The 25,814-nt window shown below is 46.1% G+C and overlaps 2 protein-coding genes across 3 annotated transcripts in view; one reads left to right on the top strand and one right to left on the bottom strand.

Moving 5' to 3' along the window:
* Window positions 1-25,814, bottom strand: part of SHCBP1L (SHC binding and spindle associated 1 like) — a 121,808-nt gene that overhangs the window by 61,009 nt on the left and 34,985 nt on the right. For both annotated transcript variants that reach the window (XM_077275971.1, XM_077275970.1), the window contains exons 5-6: window positions 9,920-10,138; window positions 5,251-5,356 (exon numbers count right to left, since the gene is read on the bottom strand). In XM_077275971.1, coding sequence (XP_077132086.1) covers window positions 5,251-5,356; window positions 9,920-10,138 — 325 coding nt within the window. The remainder of the gene's footprint in view (window positions 1-5,250; window positions 5,357-9,919; window positions 10,139-25,814) is intronic.
* LOC143788599 (uncharacterized) lies at window positions 14,732-18,990 on the top strand. The gene is made up of 3 exons (XM_077278386.1): window positions 14,732-15,296; window positions 15,390-15,549; window positions 15,661-18,990. The coding sequence occupies exons 1-3, from the start codon at window positions 15,182-15,184 to the stop codon at window positions 16,676-16,678; spliced, it is 1,293 nt and encodes a 430-aa protein (XP_077134501.1). The 5' UTR covers window positions 14,732-15,181; the 3' UTR covers window positions 16,679-18,990.

Raw genomic sequence — 25,814 nt, 5'->3', positions numbered from 1 at the left:
CAGAGTGGTGAAGAAACACCGCACCCCAGCCGAGAAGACTGGCGTCGGTGGTTACCACAAACCATCGGATCGGGAGAAAGGATTTCCCCTGGAGGAGAGAGGCACCCAGGGTCCACCATAACAGGGCTTGTCTGGTCCGCGGAGATAAAGGACATGGACGGTCGAGTGATAAGGGACTCCTGTCCCAGTTGTCCAATAGAGCCTGTTGCAGGGGGCGAAGATGGAGTTGGGCGAAAGGGACCGCTTCCATCGCGGCTACCATTTTGCACAGGATCCTCATGGCGAAGCGAATGGTAGGATGGCAGAGCGTCCGAACTCCAAGCTGAAGCTCTCGGGCCTTGGACCGACGGAGTAAGACCAGACCCCTTGAGGTGTCCAGGATCATTCCCAAAAAGGAGATCCGACGGGCAGGAACGGGGGAGGACTTGTCCCAGTTGATCAACCAACCCAGGCGCGAAAGCGAATCCAAGGTAATCTGGACGCTTGCCTCGCAGGCCTGAAAAGACGGACCCTTTATAAGGAGGTCGTCTAAGTAAGGCAACACGACCACTCCGCGAGGGAGAAGAATTGCCATGATGGCCGCCATGACCTTCGTGAAGACCCTGGGCGCTGTGGCAAGACCGAAGGGTAAGGCTGTGAATTGGAAATGGTCGTCCAGGATGGCAAAAAGGAGGAACCTTTGATGAGGCGGGAATATTGGAATATGGAGATAGGCATCCTTGATATCTATTGATGCCAGGAATTCCCCCCTCTCCATTGAGGCGATGACCGACCGGAGAGATTCCATCCTGAAGTGCCGTACCTTTACGCACTTGTTCAGGAGCTTCAGGTCTAAAATGGGACGCACTGTCCCGTCCTTTTTTGGCACGACGAAGAGATTTGAGTAAAAACCTCTGAACCTCTCGTGTTCCGGAACCGGAACAATGACCCTGCACTGGCGGAGAGAATGAATGGCGCAAAGAAGTGCGCGAGACTGGGCACCCGAACTGGGGAGGCGAGAGGGAAAAAACCGAGCTGGGGGGCGGCAGAGAACTCTATTTTGTAGCCAGACGACACCAGATCCCTGACCCATTCGTCGTGTATGACGGAGAGCCAGACTTGCTGAAAAAGAAGTAGGCGTCCGCCTACCCTGGAGGTGTCGCCTGGACAAGTTCACGAGTCATTGCGAAGGGAATCTGGCAGGCCTGGACCCTCTGGTTCTGGGCTGCCTAGGCTTTCCTCGCCAGGACGGAATTGGCCTAAAAGAGGGACGAACGTCTCTGTCTGAGCGAGCGGATCGGTCCAATCTGGAAGGGGCGGCAGGATTGGACCAGGCTGGACTGCTACGAAAGGGCCGAAAGCGAAAATATGGTTGACGCTGGAAAGCAGTCTTGGGCCTCTGTTGGGGAAGGAACTTGCTCTTTCCCCCTGTAGCGTCGGAGATAAGCTGGTCTAGTTTTTCTCCAAAAAGACGCCCACTCTGAAAAGGGAGAGAAATCAGCGACTTTTTTGAGGAGGAATCTGCGCGCCACTCTCTGAGCCAAATAGCCCTTCTGATGGTGATGGCATTAGAAGCTGCCGATGCTGCACAGTTTGCTGCATCGAGAGAAGCGTACATTACATAATCACCAGCCATGGCAATTTGTCTGGCGAGGTCCGCCATCTCTGAGGGAAGGTCCTGTTCGTGAACAGATTTTGCTAGGGCATCTGCCCAGGAAACCAGGAAACCATTGCCTTGGCCACCCAAGTCGCGGCAAAGGAAGGAGAAAAGGAAGATCCTGAGGCTTCGTACACTGAGCGAGCTAGGGAATCAAGCTGGCGCTCTGTGGGATTTTTAATTGAGGCGCCATTAGGAACGGACAAGAGGGTTTTGGACGCTAGGCGCGAAACCGGAGGATCTACCAAAGGGGATTCCGTCCAGTCTTTAACAAGATCTGAGGGAAAGGGATATTTCTATTCCAGGGTCTTTTTGCCTGTGAAACGCTTATCCGGGCGCTCCCTGTGTCGCTTGACAATATCCAGAAAATCTGGGTGAGAAGCAAACGTCTTATGGGAACGTTTGTTTCTAGTAAAGGAAACTGAATGTTCCGGAGCAGGATTAGGGTTATCGTCGACTTTAAGGGCGTGATTGACAGCCTCAATGAGGGCGTCAACTGTAGATCTAAACTCAGGAGCATCCGGGTCTAAGGATACATCAGACTCATATTCAGAGTCGTGAGCGCTACAACCCCCTAACGAGGGTGAGCGAGAGGCGGAGCCGCCAGAAGCTGAGTGGCATGGTGAGTGCTCAGGAGAGGTAGAGCGGATCCGTTTTCTGGATGACCGTGCCTCTTTCTGGAGAGAGCGGCCCCTGCTGGCCGACGATTCCCCTGCTACGGAGGGATCTCTTAATCCGAGAAAAGGATTGCCCCGCTCCCCAGGAGGGTGCTGAATGGATTTGATAGCATTGGCTAAAAAATCCACAGACTGAAACAGAGAGGCGACCCACGTGGGGGGACTAGATACACCTGAGTCGGTGGCGGTGGAGGGCTCCTGGGTACTTGGGGCATCGCAGGTTGAGCAGAGGGGGGAAATCTGAGGCCGAGGAAGTGGAGCCTGGCAGGTGGTACACGCAGAAAAAAAGGTAGTATGCACCTTTGAGGTTTTAGACCTTGTCTGGGACATGGTGTACCCTAGTGTAACAGATTGCAGGGTCTAAGATAAGGAAGTGAGAGCGGCACTGCTGGGGAGGACCTGACGTGGTCTCCTTACCCGAGGTCCTGTGTCCCACCAAGGAGAGGAAGAGCGGTGGAGTAGACAGTCAGTGTTCGCGGCGCTGCACGTGGAGAGCTGCGGCCGAAAATCTGGAGCTGCAGCGTGCAGGAGAAGATCCAAGATGGCCACCGAGAGTAAAATAGGAAGTCTCGCAGAGAGCGAGAAGCGCCAGGACAGGGGGGCGGCGCCGCCGATGATGCGAAAAAAGGGGCGGAGCCTATCGGAAGAACGGCCGAGCTAGGCCGAAGCCGGGGACTAAATTTGCGGCTTCGGCCCGGCGTGACGCCGCTGCGCACCGGAGGCTATGGGACCCGGAAAAGAACGTACCACTGCTAAAAAGGGAGCCCTCCGACCGCCACGGGCGACCCCCCCTTTGCCCCCCCGAGGCACTTACCCCAATAAAGAAGCTCTGGGAGTGCTGCCCACAGATCCTGGTGAGCTGTGCCCGGGGTTATAAGGACGGTGCAGGGATTGGGGAGCCTCTGGCCACCATCCCCTGAAAAGGGGGATGGAGAGGGAACCGTCCGCCACCATCCATCAGCCGCATAATCAGTGGTGATGCAGTGGGGGCTGCACGGACGCCACAAGATGAGGTGCCTCTGAACAGCCGAGGGTGAGACCTGGTGGGCAGGGCATATGTCCGGCAATCGAGCCTGGCTGCAGAAGAGGGTACTGGAGGTGATACTTCAGTGCTCGTCGGTAAAGTGGGGGGGGGGGAGATCGGACCCTTGAGGGGGCCCGTCGCCCCTAGAATCAGCTCAGGCAGTGGCATCCCACGTCGCAGGAGAGGGTACGGAGAGGTGAAACTCCCGTGCTCGCCTGTTGTTGGTTTGGGGGAGAACGGACCATGAAAGAATCCGTCGCCCCCTTCGTCCGGAAATAGAAAGGTTTTAAAGAAAAAATTCCAGTGTGCCTCCTACGGACACTAAGCTTGAACTGGGTCTCTGGAAGCCGGCATGAGGGTGTATACTGCAGGGGAGGAGCTAACCTTTTTTTTTGTCTCAGCTTAGTGTCAGCCTCCTAGTGACAGCAGCATTACACCCATGGTCCTGTGTCCCCCAATGTGGCGATGGAGAAAAACAAACTTGCTCCTGATGGTGCCGGCGACGCCTGTTCAGTAGCATTTATGGCGTTCCAAAGATTTTGAGTAAATTTATATCTTAATGAGGAAAAATAAAAAATTAAGACAAAATCAAATGAAGATATGGATACCATAGATCGTATCATGCTATAGCGCTGGCGCCTGCATGATGAATGTAATTTTTTTTATTTTTCAAACAATAAGATATGCAGTATATAAAATAGGGGGCAGGTCAATGAGGGATCAGTGATCTGTCATAAAGATGAATATCTGCCTTGCAGCGCTGGAGTCCTGGGTTCAAATCCCACCAAGGACAACATCTGCAAAGAGTTTGTATGTTCTCTCCGTGTTTGTGTGGGTTTCCTCCGGGCACTCGGATTTCCTCCCACATTCCAAAAACATACTGATAGGGAATATAGTTTGTGAGCCCCAATGGGGACAGCAATGATAATGTCTGTAAAGCGCTGCGGAATATGTTAGTGCTATATAAAAATAAAGATTATTATTTATATCTAAGCAAAACACCACAAAAAGACCGCGCACACACACTGCCCCAAAGCACGAGAATCTCATCAACTGAAAACTGCAAACATTATACAACAACCACAAGATGGATTTCATCAACCAAGGTATCATTTTAGGCTACTTTCACACTAGCGTTGTGCACTGCACGTCGCTATGCGTCGTTTTGTAGAAAAAAACGCATCCTGCAAAAGTGCTTGCAGGATGCGTTTTTTCTCCAAAGACTTGCATTAGCGACGCAGTGCGACGCATTGCCAAACATCGCAACCGTCATGAGACGGTTGCGTCGTGTTGCGTTGGACCATCGCCACAAAAAAACATTACATGTAACTTTTTTTGGTGTGTCGTGACCGTCTTTTCCGACCGCGCATGCGCGGCCGGAACTCCACCCCCGCCTCCCCGCACATCACAATGGGGCAGCGGATGCGTTGTAAAACTGCATCCGCTGCCACCGTTGTGCGGCTCTATCACAGTTTGCATCTGCACGTCGCAACGTCGCATTGCGACGTGCGTCGTACGACGCTAGTGTGAAAGTAGCCTTAATCAGTATAACAGCACCAATCTAACACTGTCTGTAGGCTACTGAGCACAATCCTGCTGACAGGTTCACTTTAAATTCACATGCCAGTGTTTTCTGTAAAGTGGAAGCTATGAGGACTTTAGAGATTATATATGCAGAGCTTATTCTTTGGAAGAAGAAATGGCCTTTTGGTAATAGTCCCAGGTAAGTCTCCCAACAATCACAAGAAGAGGGAGGTTTGGCGTCATCTTTTGTCCTCTCCCACTCCACTACAGTGAGGAAAAGTTTGTAAGCAGCATAAATTCCCTACATGTGCTCAGCTGCTCACACAACTCTATGGGAGCTATCGAGACAGACCAATGTGATGTATGATGTCCATACACTTATTTCTTACCATGTCCACCGTCATTATTTTTGCTACAACGTGTGTTACAACTTCTCCAAAATCTCTTGGACCTTTTATAGGTCTTAGTACTCTTGGGAAAAATGGTCCATGAGCTCTGTAATTTGGAAGCAGTAAAAATGATTTACAAGAGTCATGTTTATAAGTATAGGCAATAAAATAATTTGTTAATGTTAGATAATTAATAACATTACAATTTATTGAAAGATTTATACGTCAAAGATACCAGTGTTGTAGTCCAATACCGGGCTCAATAAAAATTCAATGGCTCTGTGCATGTGCTGTGATGGAGCTCACCACTTCTGTCTCCTAAAGTAATAACTTCAGTATAGTGTCTTTGGAGATGCTTAAGCAGATAAATTGTTAATATACATATTTAAATTATGTAATGCAGCGGTGCTCAGACAGTGCGGTAAAGAAGTTAGTTGAAAGTAAAAGTCTTTATTTTAGCAGCTGGAAAGTCTGTATCGGCCTGTTGTCGTGGGCGACCACACCAAAGTATCCCTGGAGGGTGCGTCAGTAGCTTTGCCTTCTCTGGCCTGCATTCAGTCTCACACAGACCTGACTTGCATAGAGCCTCCTGCTCTGAAGATTGCCAACTTTCCAAATCTGACTTGGTCAAATAGCTTGACCAAATTCACACTCTCAATTTTGTATTGTAACCACAGCTGCGGCTGTGATTACAATGCACGCCCGAGGGTTTATTATGCTTCTATGTGCATCCTGGGGGACACATGGCGAGCCTTGCATACGATTCCCCTTACGGTCTAATATATTTATACACACATATACATAATGCTATAAAGTGTAGGTAAATTTTAAGTATGCAAATAGAATGAAAATAATAAAATATCATTAAAATAAATTCAAAAATAATAATGAGAGTATGCGGTTTTAATATCACATAGAAAAGTTTACAAAAAGCAATTATACAGCCATGGCTATTTTTTTTTTCATATCAGCTTCGCCAGGTCTAAGATATCTATTTAAAAGGAGAGGTCCACTACTGAACAACCCATTCGTCATTAATTCAGGAGCCCAATTATAATATAAACTATGGATACTTTTCTCCTGCACAGTCTATGCTCCAGCGATGTCAGCGCTGCTATTACCGGAGGTTGACATGGCATTGTATATTATGCACGTTGCAGCCAATGAGCGGCTGCCATCTGGCGGCAGTCTTTAATTTTGTCAGAGCAGATGTACGTCTTATGGAATATTGTAAAGCAGAAGCCAAACAATGGCTGCTGACATTACATAGCTGACATCAACCCCACAATCCCGATTGCCACCGCATCAGGGCAATCAGGAGGAGCTGGTGCTAAGAAACAGAATTGGTGCATCTAATGGACGTGCTATTTCTGGGGGGTGGCTGAGGGCTGGTCTTCTTAGGCTGGAAAGGGGCCAATGTCCATGGCCCTTCCCAGCCTATTAATTTCAGCCCCCAGCTGTCCGATTTGCCTTAGCTGGTTATTAAAAATTGGGGGACCCCTTGTCTTTTTTTTTTTTATGGTCCCCCCCATTTAAAATAATCAGCTAAGGCAAAGCAGACAGCTGGAGGCTGATATTAATAGGTTTGGAAGGTCCACGGATATTGGCACCTTCCCAGAATAAGACCAGCTCACAGATGTCTGCTTTCCCTTGGCTGGTTATTAAAAATAGGGGGAATCCCACAACGTTTTTTCTTCATTTATTTATTAGTAGTGAATAAAAGAAAAAACAGCGCGGGGTTCTGCCTATTTTTATTTTGGGGTTAGTAATGGAGAGGTGTCTGTCAGACACCACCATTACTAACCCAGTAGTAAAAAATAAACACACAGAAAAATGTTTTATTGGAATAAAAACTGCTCCACACTAGCCCTCGTTATTAATAAAATGATCCCACAAAGTAATCCACATTCATTTTCTTGGTCTCCGGCACCAGTGGATAGCAACAAAGATACCAGCTAGTGAATACTTATCAGCGTTGCCTGCTCTCGCAGCAATCAGCAAGAGCAGGCGACGTGGATGACTGTAGTAGTCATCATCCGGCGCCTGACTTTAAACCTCATTAAAATCCACATGGGGCTCACTAGTATGGTTAAGCTGACATGTTTAAGACTGCCCCAGGCCTTAGGGTATGTGCCCATGATCAGGAATAGCAGCATTTTGGATGCAGCTCACATGCGCTACGTCCAAAACGCTGTGTGCTACGAGACACGCACAGTGAATGGGATTTATATAAATGCCATACCCACTGAGCTTCTATTTACCGCTGCGTAAACGCACCCTTGGTGTGGTTTACGAGTTGCATGTTCATTTTCGTTGCGGAGACGCTACTCTCCGCAACAGAAATGTCCATGTTAGAAACGTATTGGATGCCGTAAATCCGCATTGTTCAGTGAACACATGCAGATTTAGCTGCGCGATTAGAACGCAGTGCTTTGGATGCAGCAAAAATACATCCAAAGCGCTGCCATTTCCTCATCATGGGCACGTACCCTAACACATGGCTTACTCTCTTGGCTTAGCCATATTTTTCACATGCAATCAAATGTCATAGTAAACAAACCCTGAACCAGTCCAGAAATTTCATGTGGTTTAGCTCAAGCACATTTGATGTAGCTAATGAAGCATATAACAACACCCGATTTGAAAATGTGTGCTGTTATGAGGGATTCTATTCTGGGGGCTGAATAATTATCGGAGACTACAATAGTCCGTAAAAGTGGAATTTTGTGTTGCATTTGCATACATTTTTTTTTATATTAAGTTCAGATATGTATACTTGTTGCTTTGCAAATTTTAGTGCTAAACCTAACTTGCAAGTACTAGTAATGCATAAATTAAGGTGACGTAATCTCATTACATGGGAGAAATGGTTCTTACATATAAAATTCATGGGGATTGAAAAGGTGGAAAAACCGGCACGTGGTGGGGACTGGGATATATCAGTCTTGCAAGGTGAGGCAAGATGGATCTATCGCCTTCGTTCCACTTTTCCAAGGCGTCTGAATGAGCAGCTCACATTTGGCTGCTTTCTCTGTGCTATATACACATGAGTTCTTCCCTAGGGCTTTCTATTTAGGGTGAGCTGTCGTCGAGCGGGGGCACCAGTGGGCAGGTACTAGGGTGCCAACCTCTGCTGTTAGGTAGGGTCGACTAAGTAGTAAGGTGTGAGCCTAGGGTAATGGTAGCCAGATAACCAACTCATTGCTTTCGACCCCCTATTGTGGCTTCTCTGTAGGTGTTGGTGCTCTGTTTTTATCTCTGGTCTTAGTCATCTGACCTCTGTTGTGGTAAATAGTGATGAGCAAATATACTCGTTACTCGAGATTTCTCGAGCACGCTCGGGGGTCCTCTGAGTATTTTTTAGTGCTCGGAGTTTTAGTTTTTCTTGCCGCAGCTGAATGATTTACATCTGTTAGCCAGCATAAGTACCTGTGGGGGTTGCCTGGTTGCTAAGGAATCCCCACATGTACTTATGCTGGCTAACAGATATAAATCATTCAGCTGCGGCAAGAAAAACTAAAACTCCGAGCACTAAAAAATACTCGTCGGACCCAGAGCATGCTCGAGAAATCTCGAGTAACAAGTATATTCGCTCATCACTAGTGGTAAAAGGTAAAACCAACTAAAACCCTTTATTCTTAACTGTGTAATGGTATTGCGCAGTAAGTTATTCCATTCCTGTGGCTGCACATCACTTTTTTGTACACAGTATATGTGGAATACCAAGAGACACCATGATCATTGGTCTCTTTGCTTTTTGTCTACGCCGGTTACTATGGCTATGTACCGTGTGCCGGAAATTAGGTGTGCGGGTCAGGACTGTGTCTGTGGTCCGCAACTATAGGCATCATGTAGTACAGGTCATCGGAAATTATGTAATACGCACACTGGAAGTAATATATGTGTTTCACGTATACGTCAATTCGTTGGACGTACTCGAAGATACAGAGATGATTGGCGGGTCAGTTTTGCTCGCTAGTTCCAGGAACAGTAAAGGAGGTGTACCAGGCTTACGCCTGTCACTAAACTTCAAGTGAACTTCTGCACCGGAAGTAGCACATGGGATGGAGCTGTGCTATAAAAATGACACCGTTTCTAGAGAAAAAGTACCTGTACATTTTTTTTAAGGCTTCAATAATCTATTTAAAGAGAGACTATAAGGCTGATACATTATGTTTATACCAGAAGGCTGGTGTAAAATTTTTGAATAGGGTCAACATTTTTGCCCAAAGCAGGAGTCTAGCAATAATTTTGCAAATTTTGGCATTTCCGCACCAATTTCAAGCAACTCTGCCAAAAATGGATGTAGATGTGGTGGGACGGAGTTACGTCTGTCAAATTCATGGAAAGTGGCAATATTTCATAAACCAGAAATATTTCCCTAGTTGTTGACTGGAGTAGCATTTCTGGCAAGGCGCACAGAGGCATACGATATTGATAAGATATGCTGAATTCATTAAGTGGTGTGCACCTCTTTATGAATTTGGCCCGTTTTATTTCTGCACGCCCCTCATTAAGACTGGCGTACAAAACAAAACACAAGTGTTGACGAATTGGGGCCCAAGACTTATAAAAAAAAATTTAAAAAAATAAAAAACTTGGACTCACTAAATCCCTTCTATCCCAAAAAGTGATAAGTCACTTCTTGGATCATAAATTATTTACTTACCTTAGTCTTAGATTTTCCCAAATTTTCAATAAGCCACTTAACATCTGAACTTCATAGTATTTATTCCAACAGTCAACAGCTTCTGAAATTGAAGGGTCATCTTTTATCTTACTCTGAAATTCAATCAGTTCTAAACGCTTGTTCCTGTATTTCTCAAGCGTTCTCTTGAATCGCTGGGCAATTGGGTAAGGAATATTTCCATCTTGAATGTCCCCATACCTGAAACAGTAAATGTCACCATTTTATCTATTATTTTTATATACCGTATAATAAAAAAACACTATGATTGCAGAATTACTATTTACACATTGTATGTATTCAGCCCTAAAATCTTAAAAGAGAACATATCAACTAAAAATGTTTTGTTCTCCAGAACAGAAGTGGCACAAGATAGGTCTGTTAGTTTTTCTGCCTAACAAGTTTAGCTAAAAATGGCTACACACATTAGGTAGAAATAGGTTGATGGTTGAACATGTGATCGATGATCGTTTCACTATTGCACAATACGGTTAACCTAGCCATACTATTACTATTGTACGACAGCCTATTGGACACCCCTGTCGTATAGAAAAAGTTTTTTTTTTTTTAAATTCGTTTATTTTCAAACACAAATAAAGTATAGCATACATATTGTCCTTGTCATTGATCTGCATGGTTACATTACAAAGGATAATAAAGACAGCACATACATATGCCAATCATTGCACAGAGGAAAACACATGTGTATAATTATAAAACAGTCAAACATAAAGTTATTAACATAGATTCTTTAAACTACAACCAAACCAAGCCTCTAGAACTATATTAAGCCGCCGTTTAATGATAGCAGAATAGTATTTCCCCCTTCCACTGCGCAGCACAGAAAAAGTTTATTTAGGTCAATAATTAAGTTTAGTTAATACAATTTTCAGACTGCAATCTTCATTCATTTTCAAATATGCAGTTTGCCACCTGATCCAAGATTCAGAGTTTTCTACACCAGTTATATATGCGGCTTTCTGCACTTATTTCATCTTCATTTACGGTACTTTTGTCCTTTTTCTGTACCTTGTTTTCTCTACCCTCCTTGAGACGCTGACTCATTTTTCTATGCTGTGGAAATCTTTGTTCACCCTCTTAGGCTAGTTTCACACTAGCGTTAACTGCATTACGTTTCAAAACGTCTTTTTTCAGAAAAAATGCATCCAGCAAAACTTTTTGCTGGATGCGTTTTTTTCCCATAGACTTGTATTGGCGACGTATGGCGACGGATTGGCATACGTCGTGTACGTTTTACGACGGATGCGTCGAAATTTGGCGACACGTCGTCTCAAAAAAACGTAGATTGTAACGTTTTTTGTCTCCGCCTAAAAAACGTGTCGCGACGCATCCTGCGGCATACGTCGTTGGCTGCAATGGAAGCCTATGAGCGACGGATGCGTCGGGACACGTCGTACGACGCAATGCAGCGCTGCAATACGTTTTTTTTACACTGAGCATGCTCAGAAGAAGTATTTTGTTGCCAATTGGTCAGACACCCCCAAATCTATATAAACCTGGCCTGGGCCTTGAACCCCACATATGCCAGCAAGACACAGAGAAGCAAAGAAGCCTGCCAGCAAGAGCCAGCCTGCCACAAGACCCCAGCCAAGCACAAGACCCCAGCCAGCCTGTCACAAGACTGCAGCCAGCCTGCCACAAGACTCCAGCCATCCTGCCACAAGACTCCAGCCATCCTGCCACAAGACTCCAGACATCCTGCTACAAGACTCCAGCCACCATAGCCAGTGTGAGTATTGCAATTTTAGTGTGCATCTGTGTGCCTGTGCATTTCTGTGTGTATGAGGTACTACTGACTACAGCAAGAGCTTAAAACCTGAAGAGAACCTGAGGCCTGCCATCGTCCTGCACCAGCCAGTGCCATGCTAGAGTCCAGATCCACCATGATGCCAGCCACTGTGAAGACCTGCTGCTTCAGCCAAAGGATTGTCAGCCTTTTGTATGTGTGTGTGTGTATGCGTCTTCTGATTGGTTTCACCTTTCTGCCTTTGTTGTACATATGTGTATTTGCATAAAGCTATGTGCGTGCATGTGTATGTGTGCATTTTTGGACGGCTGTGTGCTTTTGTACCATGTGCCTGCACCATATTATGCCTTTGCCAATTTTATGCCTGTTCATGTGGGAGGGTATGTGTCCATGTGCAGGATTGCATCAGGATGTGGTCAGGATTTTCCATCAGTATTTGTACGCCAAAACCAGGAGTGGGTGATAAAAGCAAAAGTGTGCCTGTTTTCGTATTATACTTTACCTAATTTTTACACTCCTGGTTTTGGCTTACAAATACTGATGGGAAATCCTGCCCAAATTCTGATGCGATCCTGAATGTGGACACATACCATGCATGTTTTTTGGGTACGTCTTGTTGATGGCATGTGCATTTGTCCATGCTGTATAATTGGTTATTTGCCTTTTTCTGATGTATTGACTGTATAGTGGTCTGTGCAGCATGTGGTTTAAATTTTTTTTTTTTTTTTTTTTTTTTTTTAAATCTGATGTGTTTTTTAAAAAAGTCTAGCGGTGTGCAGCTTGTGGTTTGAATGTGTGAGTGTGGGGTTTTTCTATTTAATAAAAGTGTTGAATTTTTTTTTATTACAGTTATAACCATTTGCAGTTGAAGTACTTGTATTTAAAATAAAGAGCATGTCAGCTCCTTGTGATTTTTAAAAAAAAAAGTGCAAAAAAAAAATTATAATAAAATGTTTATTAAAAAAATGTCCGTAGTATTATTTCATAAAGGTAAATTTAAAACTGGTGTATGTACCAATGGTTACACATGCAATACAGGGTTGGTTGAGGGCTCATTTTTTTTAATAAAGGTTAACCTGTAAAGTATTTTTTTTTTTTTTGGGGGGGGGGAGAGGTTATTTATTTTAAATAAAATGTGTCAAATATATTTTTTCATGGTGTTAACATTAAAAAATTTTGTTTTTTGGGACATGGAAATGAATGGTATAACGTGCAACTTTTTGGGGGGGTTTTGGTGTTCACCTGTATGAACATTTCTGACATCATTTTAGTAGGGTGTTTATCATTGAACATTACCTAGTTCAGGGGGTGGTCTAACTATAGATCCATTATACATATAACAGATAAACCAGGACCGCAGCCGCTGCCCACCAGGACACAGCCGCTGCCCACCAGGACCACAGCTAAAGAGCTAGAAGTAAGTTTTGAAGACCCCAATCTGCTACTTCAATGTGTCGAGCAGATTGCAAGTGTGTCTTTAACTTACAGAACCACCAGGACACAGCCGCTGCCCACCAGGACACAGCCGCTGCCCACCAGGACACAGCCACTGCCCACCAGGACACAGCCGCTGCCCACCAGGACCACAGCTAAAGAGCTAGAAGTAAGTTTTGAAGACCCCAATCTGCTACTTCAATGTGTCGAGCAGATTGCAAGTGTGTCTTTAACTTACAGAACCACCAGGACACAGCCGCTGCCCACCAGGACACAGCCGCTGCCCACCAGGACACAGCCACTGCCCACCAGGACACAGCCGCTGCCCACCAGGACCACAGCTAAAGAGCTAGAAGTAAGTTTTGAAGACCCCAATCTGCTACTTCAATGTGTCGAGCAGATTGCAAGTGTGTCTTTAACTTACAGAACCACCAGGACACAGCCGCTGCCCACCAGGACACAGCCGCTGCCCACCAGGACACAGCCACTGCCCACCAGGACACAGCCGCTGCCCACCAGGACCACAGCTAAAGAGCTAGAAGTAAGTTTTGAAGACCCCAATCTGCTACTTCAATGTGTCGAGCAGATTGCAAGTGTGTCTTTAACTTACAGAACCACCAGGACACAGCCGCTGCCCACCAGGACACAGCCGCTGCCCACCAGGACACAGCCACTGCCCACCAGGACACAGCCGCTGCCCACCAGGACCACAGCTAAAGAGCTAGAAGTAAGTTTTGAAGACCCCAATCTGCTACTTCAATGTGTCGAGCAGATTGCAAGTGTGTCTTTAACTTACAGAACCACCAGGACACAGCCGCTGCCCACCAGGACACAGCCGCTGCCCACCAGGACACAGCCACTGCCCACCAGGACACAGCCGCTGCCCACCAGGACCACAGCTAAAGAGCTAGAAGTAAGTTTTGAAGACCCCAATCTGCTACTTCAATGTGTCGAGCAGATTGCAAGTGTGTCTTTAACTTACAGAACCACCAGGACACAGCCGCTGCCCACCAGGACACAGCCGCTGCCCACCAGGACACAGCCACTGCCCACCAGGACACAGCCGCTGCCCACCAGGACCACAGCTAAAGAGCTAGAAGTAAGTTTTGAAGACCCCAATCTGCTACTTCAATGTGTCGAGCAGATTGCAAGTGTGTCTTTAACTTACAGAACCACCAGGACACAGCCGCTGCCCACCAGGACACAGCCGCTGCCCACCAGGACACAGCCACTGCCCACCAGGACACAGCCGCTGCCCACCAGGACCACAGCTAAAGAGCTAGAAGTAAGTTTTGAAGACCCCAATCTGCTACTTCAATGTGTCGAGCAGATTGCAAGTGTGTCTTTAACTTACAGAACCACCAGGACACAGCCGCTGCCCACCAGGACACAGCCGCTGCCCACCAGGACACAGCCACTGCCCACCAGGACCACAAAACGATGTCCTCTTCTGACAGCCCTCCTCCACAGCAACAGCGTGTATCGGTAAGTTAACACAAAATTTTTTTTTTTTTTTAAATTTCTTTAAATTAAATTTTTATGGATAACTACATGCATACATTATGTTTCAACAGGAAGCTGAATCAGATGAGGAGCTGTCAGAAGGGGGCGAGACGGGTGGAGAGATGCAAGTGGAGGAGGAACCAAGTGTAAGTAGTGGTGAAACAGTTGCTTCGCACATCACACTGCACCATACACAAAACAGATTACTAAACACCTGCCTACCTTAACTGAGAATTTGTTTCCTTCATTTCAGGCTGCTGCTGCTGCTCCTGCTGCTGCCGCTGAAGGCTCTCCCAGACAGTCCCAGAGTCGGCGGACTCGTCGCCACGGTCGGCCATCAGTGAGTTTTTTTTTGGGGGGGGAGGGGGATTCTATTGGTACTTTAGTATTTCAGTGTACTAATTTGTTTGTTTTCCTTTTTTTTTTTTTTTTTGACACAGGCTTCACAGCGTGCTCCCGCAGAAGAGGATGATGATGATGATGACATTGACATCGATTGTCTCATCGAGGAGGTTCGCGAGCGGGAGCCGCTGTGGAACATGGCTGACCGCAGGCATGCTGATACCGGTGTCACCCGTCGGCTCTGGGACGAAGTGTGTCGCAACCTGTTTCCAAGGCGGGAGAGCCTTCATCCTCAGCAGCAGAGCAAACTAGGTAAGTATTCACTTTCCAGTGATGTTTTGAGCTGACTGTAATGTATTGCATTTACCAATTTTTTGTATTTTCTTTTGATTCTTGTCTTCACAGTTGGAAAGGTTAGGAAGCGGTGGCGGTCACTGAGGGATCGCTTTAAGAGGGAATTCAATGATGAGATGAAGGCCCCGAGTGGCTCTGCAGGAAGGAAGAGGAGCAGATATAAATATGGCCAGGCCCTCTCCTTCCTGAGGCGAACCATGCTAAGCAGAGTGTAAGTATTCTACAGCCCAATTATAACCATGTTAACCTGTCTACTTAGTTTGCTTTCAGTCAGGGCTTTTTCATTCCAATGTATTAATTTCTTTTGTTTTTTCTTTCACAGCACCTTCTCCAGCCACCGGGCGCCTGCATCTTCCTCTGCGCCCTCTGAAGCGATCCCTCCTGAGTCCGCCACTGAGGGCCACGTCGGTAGGCCCCACACCTCTGTCCCCTCCTCTGACCCCTCTGTCCTCTCCTCTGACCCCTCTGTCCCCTCCACTTCATCCGCCCCAAGCAGTGGAGCATTATTGCAGGCTTCATTGCTCGCATCTGATGCTGAACAGTTAGCGTTCCCTTTACCCCACCCCTCTGATCCTGCCACCTCGACACCACCATTAGGTTCGTGGCGGCAGCGCCAGAGGGGTCAGGAAAGGAGCTATGCTCCTGAGTTCTTACACCTGAATGCATCCTTCCAAGGCTCTTTCAAAATTTTGGGAGAGCAAGTGACTGCTGGTTTCAACATGGTGCAATCACGCATCAGTGAAACAAGCCAGGAAACCAGCAGTCGCTTGGATAGGCTGCATTCAGCTGTAAGTCCCGATCCGGCCAACCTTTTTTTCCAATCCATGCTCATGAGCATGGAGAAGCTTTCTTTTGAGCAACAGATGCGGGTAATGAATACCTGCCATAATGCTGCACTGCAGGCCATTAATGAATCGACCCACACACCTCACCACACCTCCACTCCAATTCCACACCAGGCCCCATTTCCACACCATACCCCCCATTACCAAACCCAGCCCCAATACCCACACCAGCAGCATTACCAAACCCAGCTCCAATCCCCACACCAGCACCATTACCAAACCCCACGCCACTCCCACTACCCTACCCAGTCACAATACCCGACCCAGTCCCCACAACAATCCCGGCCCCTAGACCAAATTACTTCCCCAATGTTTTCCTTACTGAACTTTTCTCTTCCACCTACCCCAACACCACCCCCCTCTGGTCAGCCTCTTGGTTTAACCCCCACTTCCACTGCACCCCAAACAAGTAGGGTTTCCCCACCTATCGACGTGGTCCAACCTTCCGGCACATCCTCCTCTCATATCTCCACCCAACACTTTGAAAATTTGTAAAGTGTGTAAATAAGATTCTAAAAAATGTTCTAATTTTTCTATAAAAATGTTGGAAAATATATATATATTTTTTTTGCAAAACAAAAAAAAAAAAAAAAAAAAAAAGAGTTAAAATAAAATTCGGATTACAATTCTACTCTTTGTGTGTGTGTGGATTTCTTAAGGTAATATAATAAAAAAAGGTTTAATAAAAACAAACACCAGACATGTAAAGGGTATAACATAATGGTTTTACTAGCAAGAAAACCACGCTTTTGGGCCTTTTTTTTGGGGGGGGGGGCAGAAACACTTTTTTTACATAACCAAAACACATGGGAAACAGGTTACACATGGGAAACAGGTTACACAATCATGTCTTGCCACGGGATCCGCCCGACAGGTGAGACAAAATAATCGGCAAACTGGTCCCTCATCCTTGTAACTGAACTTGTAGAGCGAACCGAGCTGCTGCGGTAGTCCCACAAGGTGGTCTCCAACTCTTCATCATCCAAAGAAACGGGCTCCTTTGACAGGACAAAGTTGTGGAGCACCACACAGGCTTTAACTACCTCGTCTATAGTTGTTGTTTTCAGCTTGATAGCCGTCAGCAGAACTCGCCACTTCGCCGTCAATATGCCAAAGGAACACTCCACTACTCTTCGTGCTCTAGTAAGCCGGTAATTAAAGACCCGCTTGGTATGGTTTAAGTTCCGGCTACTGTACGGTTTCAGTAGGTGCAGCGACAGTTGAAAGGCTTCATCACCTACAAAGACATATTCCAGGGCTGGGTCATTTGTTCCTGGCAGTGGTCTGGCTGGCGGGAAATCGTAGCTCTCTCCATAAAGGCAACGACCCATCGGAGAGTTTTTAAACACTTGCGAATCATTGGACCGTCCATACGCTCCAATGTCCACGGCAAGGAACCTGCAGTTGGCGTCTGCAATAGCCATAAGGACGATGGAGAAATACTTCTTATAATTATAATACTCCGATCCTGTTCCTGCCGGTTTCGCAATCCTTATGTGTTTCCCGTCAACTGCACCCACACAATTAGGGAAATTGCAAATTTGCTGAAACTCTTCAGCACTTCGCAACCAGATTTCCGTGGATGGTTGGGGGATATACTCTGGTTGCAAAGTGGTCCAAACAGCCCGACATGTGTCCTTCACTATTCCAGAGATAGTTGAAATGCCCAGCCTGAACTGATAATGGAGCGAAGTCATAGATTCACCCGTAGCTAGGAAACTTTATAAAAAAAAAAAAAAAAAAAATGTTAAAAATTGTTTGTCTGTGCAATTTTTTATAATATGGCACTGTTAATTTTTTTTAAAATGACAGGAGACCCAATAAAACCAGCATGAATCCGGTGTAAAAAAACAGTGGAATGTCCGCCAAGAAAACCCAAATTACATGCTGCAGAAAATAGTGCGCAATATGTCAGCGCAGTATTGTCTGCAGCATGTAATATAACATTCAAAATGACCAATGACAGGAAAAAAGCAGTTGCATGTCATCAAACCCAAAAAACCCAAAAAAAAAAAAACTGCAGAAAATGCAACGCAATATTTCAGCGCAGTATTTTCTGCAGTCTGTTATCTAACATTCAATATGAGCAATGACATTTAAATAAAGCAGTTGAATGTCCGCCAAGAAAACACAAACTACATGCTGCAGAAAATAGTGCGCAATATGTCAGCGCAGTATTGTCTGCAGCATGTAATATAACATTCAAAATGACCAATGACAGGAAAAAAGCAGTTGCATGTCATCAAACCCAAAAAAACCAAAAAAAAAAAAAAACTGCAGAAAATGCAACGCAATATTTCAGCACAGTATTTTCTGCAGTCTGTTAACATTCAATATCAGCAATGACATTTAAATAAAGCAGTTGAATGTCCGCCAAGAAAACCAAAACTACATGCTGCAGAAAATAGTGCGCAATATGCCAGCGCAGTATTTTCTGCAGCATGTAATATAACATTCAATATCAGCAATGAAATAAAAAAAAGAGGCTTACCGCAGGGTCACCATCAGCCGCTCCGCCGGTGTGATGGCAAGCCTCATCCTTGTATCCTGTCTTCGGATGACATCCTCCAGTTTTGCAAGCAAAAAATCAAAATGTTCAATCCTCATCCGCACGTAGTTGTGGAATTTGTGTGGATTGTGCCGCAACTCCAGGTACAGAGTGGACTGGACACCCCGGGTCATCCGTAGTTGATTAATCGGATGAATCCACATTCGTCTTCGTCTCCGTTGCTGCAGAAGCATCCTACGCCTTTCCGCTGCCGCCTCCTTCTCCCGCACTATGATATCCAGGCGATTTGTCTCAAAGATAACGTCGGTAACCAAACTAGCAATCCTCCCAAGAACACCTTCCATCGCTGCCACAAAACTAAAACCCACAAAGATGGGCTGTAAATACAGTACTATATAGTTTTTCAAATTTTCCAGTAGCCAATCAAATTTTGGGAGCCTCCCCTTTTAAAAACGGATCCGTCGGAAAAACGGATACAACGGATGGTAAAACGGATACAACGTATGCAACGCATCCAGTATTTTCGACGGAAACGTTTAGCGGATTTGCGACGGATCCGTCGAAATGCTGGATGCGTGGCATACGTTTGTCACCGTTTTTCAATTTTTTGACGCATCCGTTTTTTCGGCAAAAAAACGGATTTGCGACGTAATGCAGTAAACGCTAGTGTGAAACTAGCCTTACCCTCCCTGATGCCATTTCAAACACTGATTGAAGAGAAGGGAGAGTAGAGAGCATTCAGTACTGAGCAGGGGAGCTCTGACAGATTTGTAACATTTTTACAAAGTCACTCTTATAGATAAAGGACTTAAAGACACTCTGCAGCAGCAACATGACAGAATTTTTTTTTTTTTTTTTTTAAAGATTTATAAAGTTCCTTAGCATCTTGTCTCTAATATCAGCAGTCAAGGCGGAGCTTCGATTGTTACCATTAACCATTTTGATGCCACTGTCTATATCTACGATACGATCATGAGGCACCAATGAGTTACCCTGACTGCAAGGGATCTACTGAAGGCCCCTGTGGCTGCCATCTTTGTACTCCTATGAAACTCATCCTATGACCCTATGAGGGTCACATGACCGTTTTTGTCTCAGAGAAAATCAGGACGATTATACTAAACACATTCTGATCAAACTTTGATCAGAGTGTGATCTAATTTACTCGGATGGGGAGAATTAAAAAAAACAAGCAAAAAAAAAACCACACACACCCCTTCCATTCTGTCAGTCCGTGAAAATCAGACCGCACTCTGATGTCATTTGAGAGCGGTCCGATTCTTTCCACTGACCCATTGACATGAATGGCTGAGTGCGAACAGATTATTGGAAGCAACATGTGGATGGATGATGGATAGTACTCAGATTTTTAGGGTCGTCTACACAAGCCCTATGGCTGAACTTCACAAGAGACCATGATTTTCAAAACATACTGCAATACTTTGGTATTGTAGTAAATATTATAAGTGATCAGGCAATTGAATGGTCAAATCCTCTAAGGATAATAAAGTAAGAAAAAAAAAAAAAAAAAAAAAAAAAGGTACGTTTTGTCAAATATATATTCAATTTCTAAACATGACTCATTGACTCTTAAAAAGAAAGGAATACAAAGATTAACATATTTCATATCAAAGAATTGCACTTAAAGAAAAAAAAGTGTCGGCTCCTCCTCTGCAGACTTCACTTACTTGAAGACACCAGACTATGCCAGTCAAACTTTGTGTCACTTAGGAGGCAGACAGGCCATAGGTTATGGTATTTTTTGCTAATCTTTTTGTCCTTTACATAAGGAAAGGAGGATGGGCCTCCTGACACAAAAGACGGAGAACAGATGAACAGAAGGCTCAGACCGTATCATCTCGTTTGGATGGCAGAATCATTTCCTGACGCACTTGGAGTTCGGGTACTGGTGTCGATAATCCTGGTACCCTGCCTCCTGCCTGCTTGTCCCCCCAAAACGTGGCATGTTGCATAGAGTTTAGAGAATCCAGGGTACCTGACTGTGTGGTGCAATGTTATTGCATATGACTCCTGGTCAGAAGATTGTGTTAGAGGATCAAGCCTCTTCGAGCACAGGTGAGCTTAGCCCCTTCCCTGGATCTTGCCCCGTTGTGATGGATCTACATTGTTTTTGGGCGGCCCCCACTCAGTCATACCTACTCATGTTTTTGCTTTTTTTTTTTTTAACCAGGCCACCCCCTTTGCCTGTCCTCGATGGACTCTGTTCCTCGATATCTCCCTCGCGTAGTTCCAATTTTTTTTTTTTTTCCCCTCGGTGCCATCATATAGTGTCCACTGCCATTCTTGGAGCCTGATCCCTACTTTAGGCTTCTGCTGTAGTCAAGCCGGCTACTTAGCACCTTCCACAACCCTACAGTTCTGACACCTGTGCCAGGCATCCAATTTAGGTCCTGGATTCAATCGTGGCCTAGCATGATTCAATGCACCTTACGCAGCTCTCCAGTGTTTTGTTACTCTGAAGCTGGGACTCCAATTTAGGTCCTGACTTCTGTGGCGGACTAGTAAGCTTCCATCTGCCTATTTAGGCCCCTACTTCACTGCAACCTAGCCTGCTCAAGCAGCCACTCCCCAGCTCTCACAGCTAATCAGGCTCGCAGGCAGGCTCTTTTCCCAAGCATCAGCCAGAGCCTTGGAAAAGAGACTGCACGAAATAGGGATTTTTGTGTTCTCACCGTAAAATCCTTTTCTCCGTGCCAATCATTGGGGGACACAGACCGTGGGTGTATGCTGCTGCCACTAGGAGGCTGACACTAAGTGATACAAAGAAAGTTAGTTCCTCCCCTGCAGTATACACCCTCCTTCTGGATCTCAGCTAACCAGTTCGGTGCAAAAGCAGTAGGAGATCAATATCAATATATGAGCGTATAACATGTCACATTATATATGAGAGTATAGCATGTCAAATTATAAAACAAGCACAAGCTAATAATAGGGTGGGAGCGGTGTCCCCCACTGAATGGCTCGGAGAAAAGGATTTTACGGTGAGTACACAAAAATTCCTATTTCTCCTACGCCTCGTTGGGGGACACAGACCGTGGGACATCCCAAAGCAGTCCCTGGTTGGGGACAACATCAGAGCAGGCAGTGTAAAAGCGCTACTTACAAGTGCGACACCGCAGCCTGCAGAATCCGCCTGTCCAGACTCACATCTGTGGAAGTCTGGGAATTATAGTGCTTCAAGAGTGCATGCGGACTGGACGAACCCGCAAGCTTGCAGGCGTGCTGTGCCGACGCCTGGTGCCTAAAATCCAAGAAACCTCGATAGACAGGGAGATAGCCTGACATCTAACACGGAAGGACTCCTGGATGGTGAAACGAATCCACCAAGCTAACATGGCCGATGGAACGGCTAAACTCTTCCTGTAACCGTCAGGAAGCCGTCCTCCTACAGTGAGGTAGCCCAAATAAAATGTCCAACCTTTGGAAGGACGACGTCATCGAGACGTACCTACTGAGAGCACTCACCACATGCAGAATATGGGGAACCCATTCCGTTATGTGGACTGGCGCGGAAAGAGATGAGGGAAGAAAGATGCCCTCATAACTGTGGGAATACAATACCACCTTGGTAACAAGGGATGGGGATGGCCTGAGGGCAACCTTGCGTTGATGGTAGTAAGGGAAAAAAAGTCTGAAAGAAAAGAGCGGCTAGATTCGTCAGGATGAGGAGATCGCAGAGAAAAAAAAAAAAAAAGGGCGACCTTCCCTGATAGTAAAGTCGGTTCGGATAAAAAGGAGTCTACTGTAAGACTCCCAGGATCATTAAGGTCCCAAAGATCTAACGATATGCGATAGGGAAGAACCACATGTGAAGACTCCCTGCGAGGAAGTCTATATTTGCAGTTTTGTTGAAATAAGACGGAAAAATACTAGTTCCGCAAACGAGAAAACTTGACATGGTCAGTGCGGATCCCCCAGGATCACTGGGGTCATTCCTGCTTCCGAAAAGATCTCAGAAGTAGTGGAAGAGGGGTGAAGGAAACTGGTACCATGGAAGGACCAGAGCATCCACTGCGATGGCTTTTGGACTTGGAGGCCGAACAATGAACTTGAGTACATTGGCGTTCAGTCTGGACGCCATCCGACCTACATCTGGAGTGCTCCAGAGAAGACAGATCTGATGGAAGACTTCCGGGTGAAGTTCCCACTCACATGAGGCGGGACCCTGACTGCGTCTGCCGCCCAGAGTTCTACTCCTGAGATGTGTAGTGCCGAGATCACCTGAATGACAGATCTTGGCCCATCAGAGAATGTGAGGTCTCTCGACCATGACGCCTGACCGTGTGTACCTGCTAGATGATTGACGTATGGCACAGCCGTGGCATTGTCCGATTGAATTCAGATGGGGTGACCCGCCAGAAGGCAGTGGACCTGCCGTAGAACTAGCCGTACCGTTCAGATCCCTAAAACAATGATCAGGAGAAGAGGACTGGCATCGGTAGTCACTAATAACCATTGAACCGGGAGAAAGGATCTCCCCTGGATGAGGAAGGAGCTCAGAGACTACCCTCTGAAAGCCTGATTAACCTGCAGAAAATGAGAGGAGCAAAGGAAAACGCTTCCATGGTCGTCACCAATTTTCCTCAGAACCCTCCTAGCAAATCGAATGGAATGAGGGGGATGAGTGAACAAGTGTGCGAGCTCCCTGTTGAAGGGCCACGGCCTTGTCTCAAGGGAGAATCACCAACCTTCTGGAAGATTCCAGGATTATCCTCAAAAAAGCATATCTGCTGGGCTGGAAATTAGGAAAAAACTTGTCTAAGTTTAGCTGCCAGCCCAGGAGAGAGAATGGGTATAGCAAGAGATATAGACGACTCAGCGCAGGGCTGTAAGAGCGGCTAGAATGTCGACCACATAGGGCAGGACGACCATGCCTCTAGGGTGCAAGAGAAACGTGACAGCCGCCATGACCCCTGCGAACACTCTGGGTGCAGTAGCAAGGCCGAAGGACAAGGTCGTGATTGGAAAATGCTGTTCGCAAAAGGGAAAGCGAAGGAATTTTTGAAGAGGGGAAAACATAGGAATGTGAAGGTAAGCATCCTGAATGTCGGTGGATGCCAGAAACTCCACCTTTTCTGTTGAAGTAATGGCTGAGCGGAGGAACTCCATCCAAAGAAGGGGGACCTTGTCAAGCTGAGTAGAAGTTTGAGGTTCAGGGTCAGTCTTACTTTTCATCCCCATTTTGGAACCAAGATCCCTTAGATCTAGACCGTCCAGGACAACTGATCCACTGCTGGTTGAGTCTATAGGAAATCAAAACAGTTAATGTCTCTGACCAAGAGACCATTGCTCTAGCAACACATGCGGCGGATAAGGAAGGGTAGAGCCCTGAACTGGAGGCCGCAAGATGGAACGAACTAGATTGCTATCTGACAGTCCGTTGTATTTTTAATTGATGACTCATCGGGTAGGGATACTGGTAGGTATACCACAGGAGATTCTTCCCAGGTAATATGCCAAGTGGCAGAATGCACGGCTGCATGCAGAAGGTCAGGAAAAACTTACTATCGCCGCTCTCTTTCGACAGTGTGGAGTTAAAATGATGAACCCTCGATCCACCATCCTCTTAACAGGGAAGTGTAGAGGGATCGTCCGCCTTCTTGCATCATCTGCTAAATAGTGGAGATGCAGAGGGTATGTTTGGACGCCAAAAAGGAAGCCTCTGTACATCCACAGAGTTAAAGGGACTCTCTGTCACCTGAATTTGGAGGGAACAATTTTCAGCCATAGGGGCGGGGTTTTCGGGTGTTTGATTCACCCTTTCCTTTCCCGCTGGCTGCAATATTGGATTGAAGTTCATTCTCTGTCCTCCGTAGTACATGCCTGCACAAGGCAATCTTGCCTTGCGCAGGCGTGTACTATGGAGGACAGAGAATGAACTTCAATCCAATATTGCAGCCAGCGGGTAAGGAAAGGGTGAATCAAACACCCGAAAACCCCGCCCCTATGGCTGAAAATTGTTCCCTCCAAATTCAGGTGACAGAGTCCCTTTAAGGTCCCTGGGTGGACAGGGCTGGTTGTCCGGCGTTAGGCCTGGCTGTAGAACTAACTATCCCTGTGTGGCCTATTTAAAAAAAACAAAAAAAACAACATAATCAGGTTCCTCGCATCATGTTCTCATACACTTTATGCAGTTAATAGCACTCTGTGTCTGTACTGCTACATACTTGGGCAGTTAACTGGTTCATGCAGCTTTACATGAACACCCGAGCCTTACACTATGGCTGGTCCAAATAACTAAAGCAATTGTTACCATCCACCTTTCGTGTCTCCCCTTTTCTTCATAGTTTGTAAGCTTGCGAGCAGGGCCCTCATTCCTCCTGGTATCTATTTTGAACTGTGATTTCAGTTATGCTGTAATGTCTATTGTCTGTACAAGTCCCCTCTATAATTTGTAAAGCGCTGCGGAATATGTTGGCGCTATATAAATAAAAAATTATTAATTATTATTATTATTGTAGAAGAGGACACATGGAGGCGACACTCCATGTGCTCATCTGTCGATGGTGTGGGGAGATCGGTGCCCTTTAAAAGGACCCGTCACTCTTAAGAATCAGACAAGGCATGGCATCTCACGTCTTAGGTGGGTATACGTGGAGTGAACACCCTGCGTGTTTGAATATTGGATGAAAAAAAAAGGGATACCGCACTTGCAGAGGTTTCTGTCAAGTGGATTGCTTATCCGGACGCTACCTGTCCAGGTGAATGGCAAATGCTCTGCGAGGGAGTTTAGTTTCCTTATGAGGGACACTGCGTGATTTAGAGTAGAGCCGAAGTCCTCGTCAATCTACAGAGATTGGTTGATGATATAAATAGGCGAATCCATCCTTTTCTGAAGTTCTGGTGAGTCCAGAACCAAGGCATGTACGTTTCTAGATGCCTGTACGTTTCTAGAGAACTTGCAGCTCCTGCTAGCCGACGGCTCGCATGAAGGAAAGGGACCATCTATATTGGTCCTGCGAGCACTCCGAGCCACAGAGGGTTCACGGAGGGATTCAATCTCTTGTCAGAGAATCCATGGGTTGCGGCAGTGACTAAGCCCACTCAGGGAACTAGGTACTCTGGGATAAGCTAGGATCGGCGGCGGAGGGCTCCTGAGCT

This window comes from Ranitomeya variabilis, chromosome 8 (genome assembly GCF_051348905.1).
Source record: "Ranitomeya variabilis isolate aRanVar5 chromosome 8, aRanVar5.hap1, whole genome shotgun sequence".
NCBI lineage: Eukaryota > Metazoa > Chordata > Amphibia > Anura > Dendrobatidae > Ranitomeya > Ranitomeya variabilis.
The sequence above is the reverse complement of the archived record's forward strand: the minus strand, read 5'-3'. Positions and strand labels throughout refer to the sequence as shown.

What these genes read in the sequence shown, in the direction of transcription:
- LOC143788599 (XM_077278386.1), top strand. Translation starts at nt 15,182, where the DNA reads ATGGCTGACCGCAGGCATGCTGATACCGGTGTCACCCGTCGGCTCTGG. An exon ending in TCAGCAGCAGAGCAAACTAG is followed by an intron (nt 15,297 to 15,389) that starts GTAAGTATTCAC and finishes TTGTCTTCACAG; the next exon opens with TTGGAAAGGTTAGGAAGCGG. An exon ending in CGAACCATGCTAAGCAGAGT is followed by an intron (nt 15,550 to 15,660) that starts GTAAGTATTCTA and finishes TTTCTTTCACAG; the next exon opens with CACCTTCTCCAGCCACCGGG.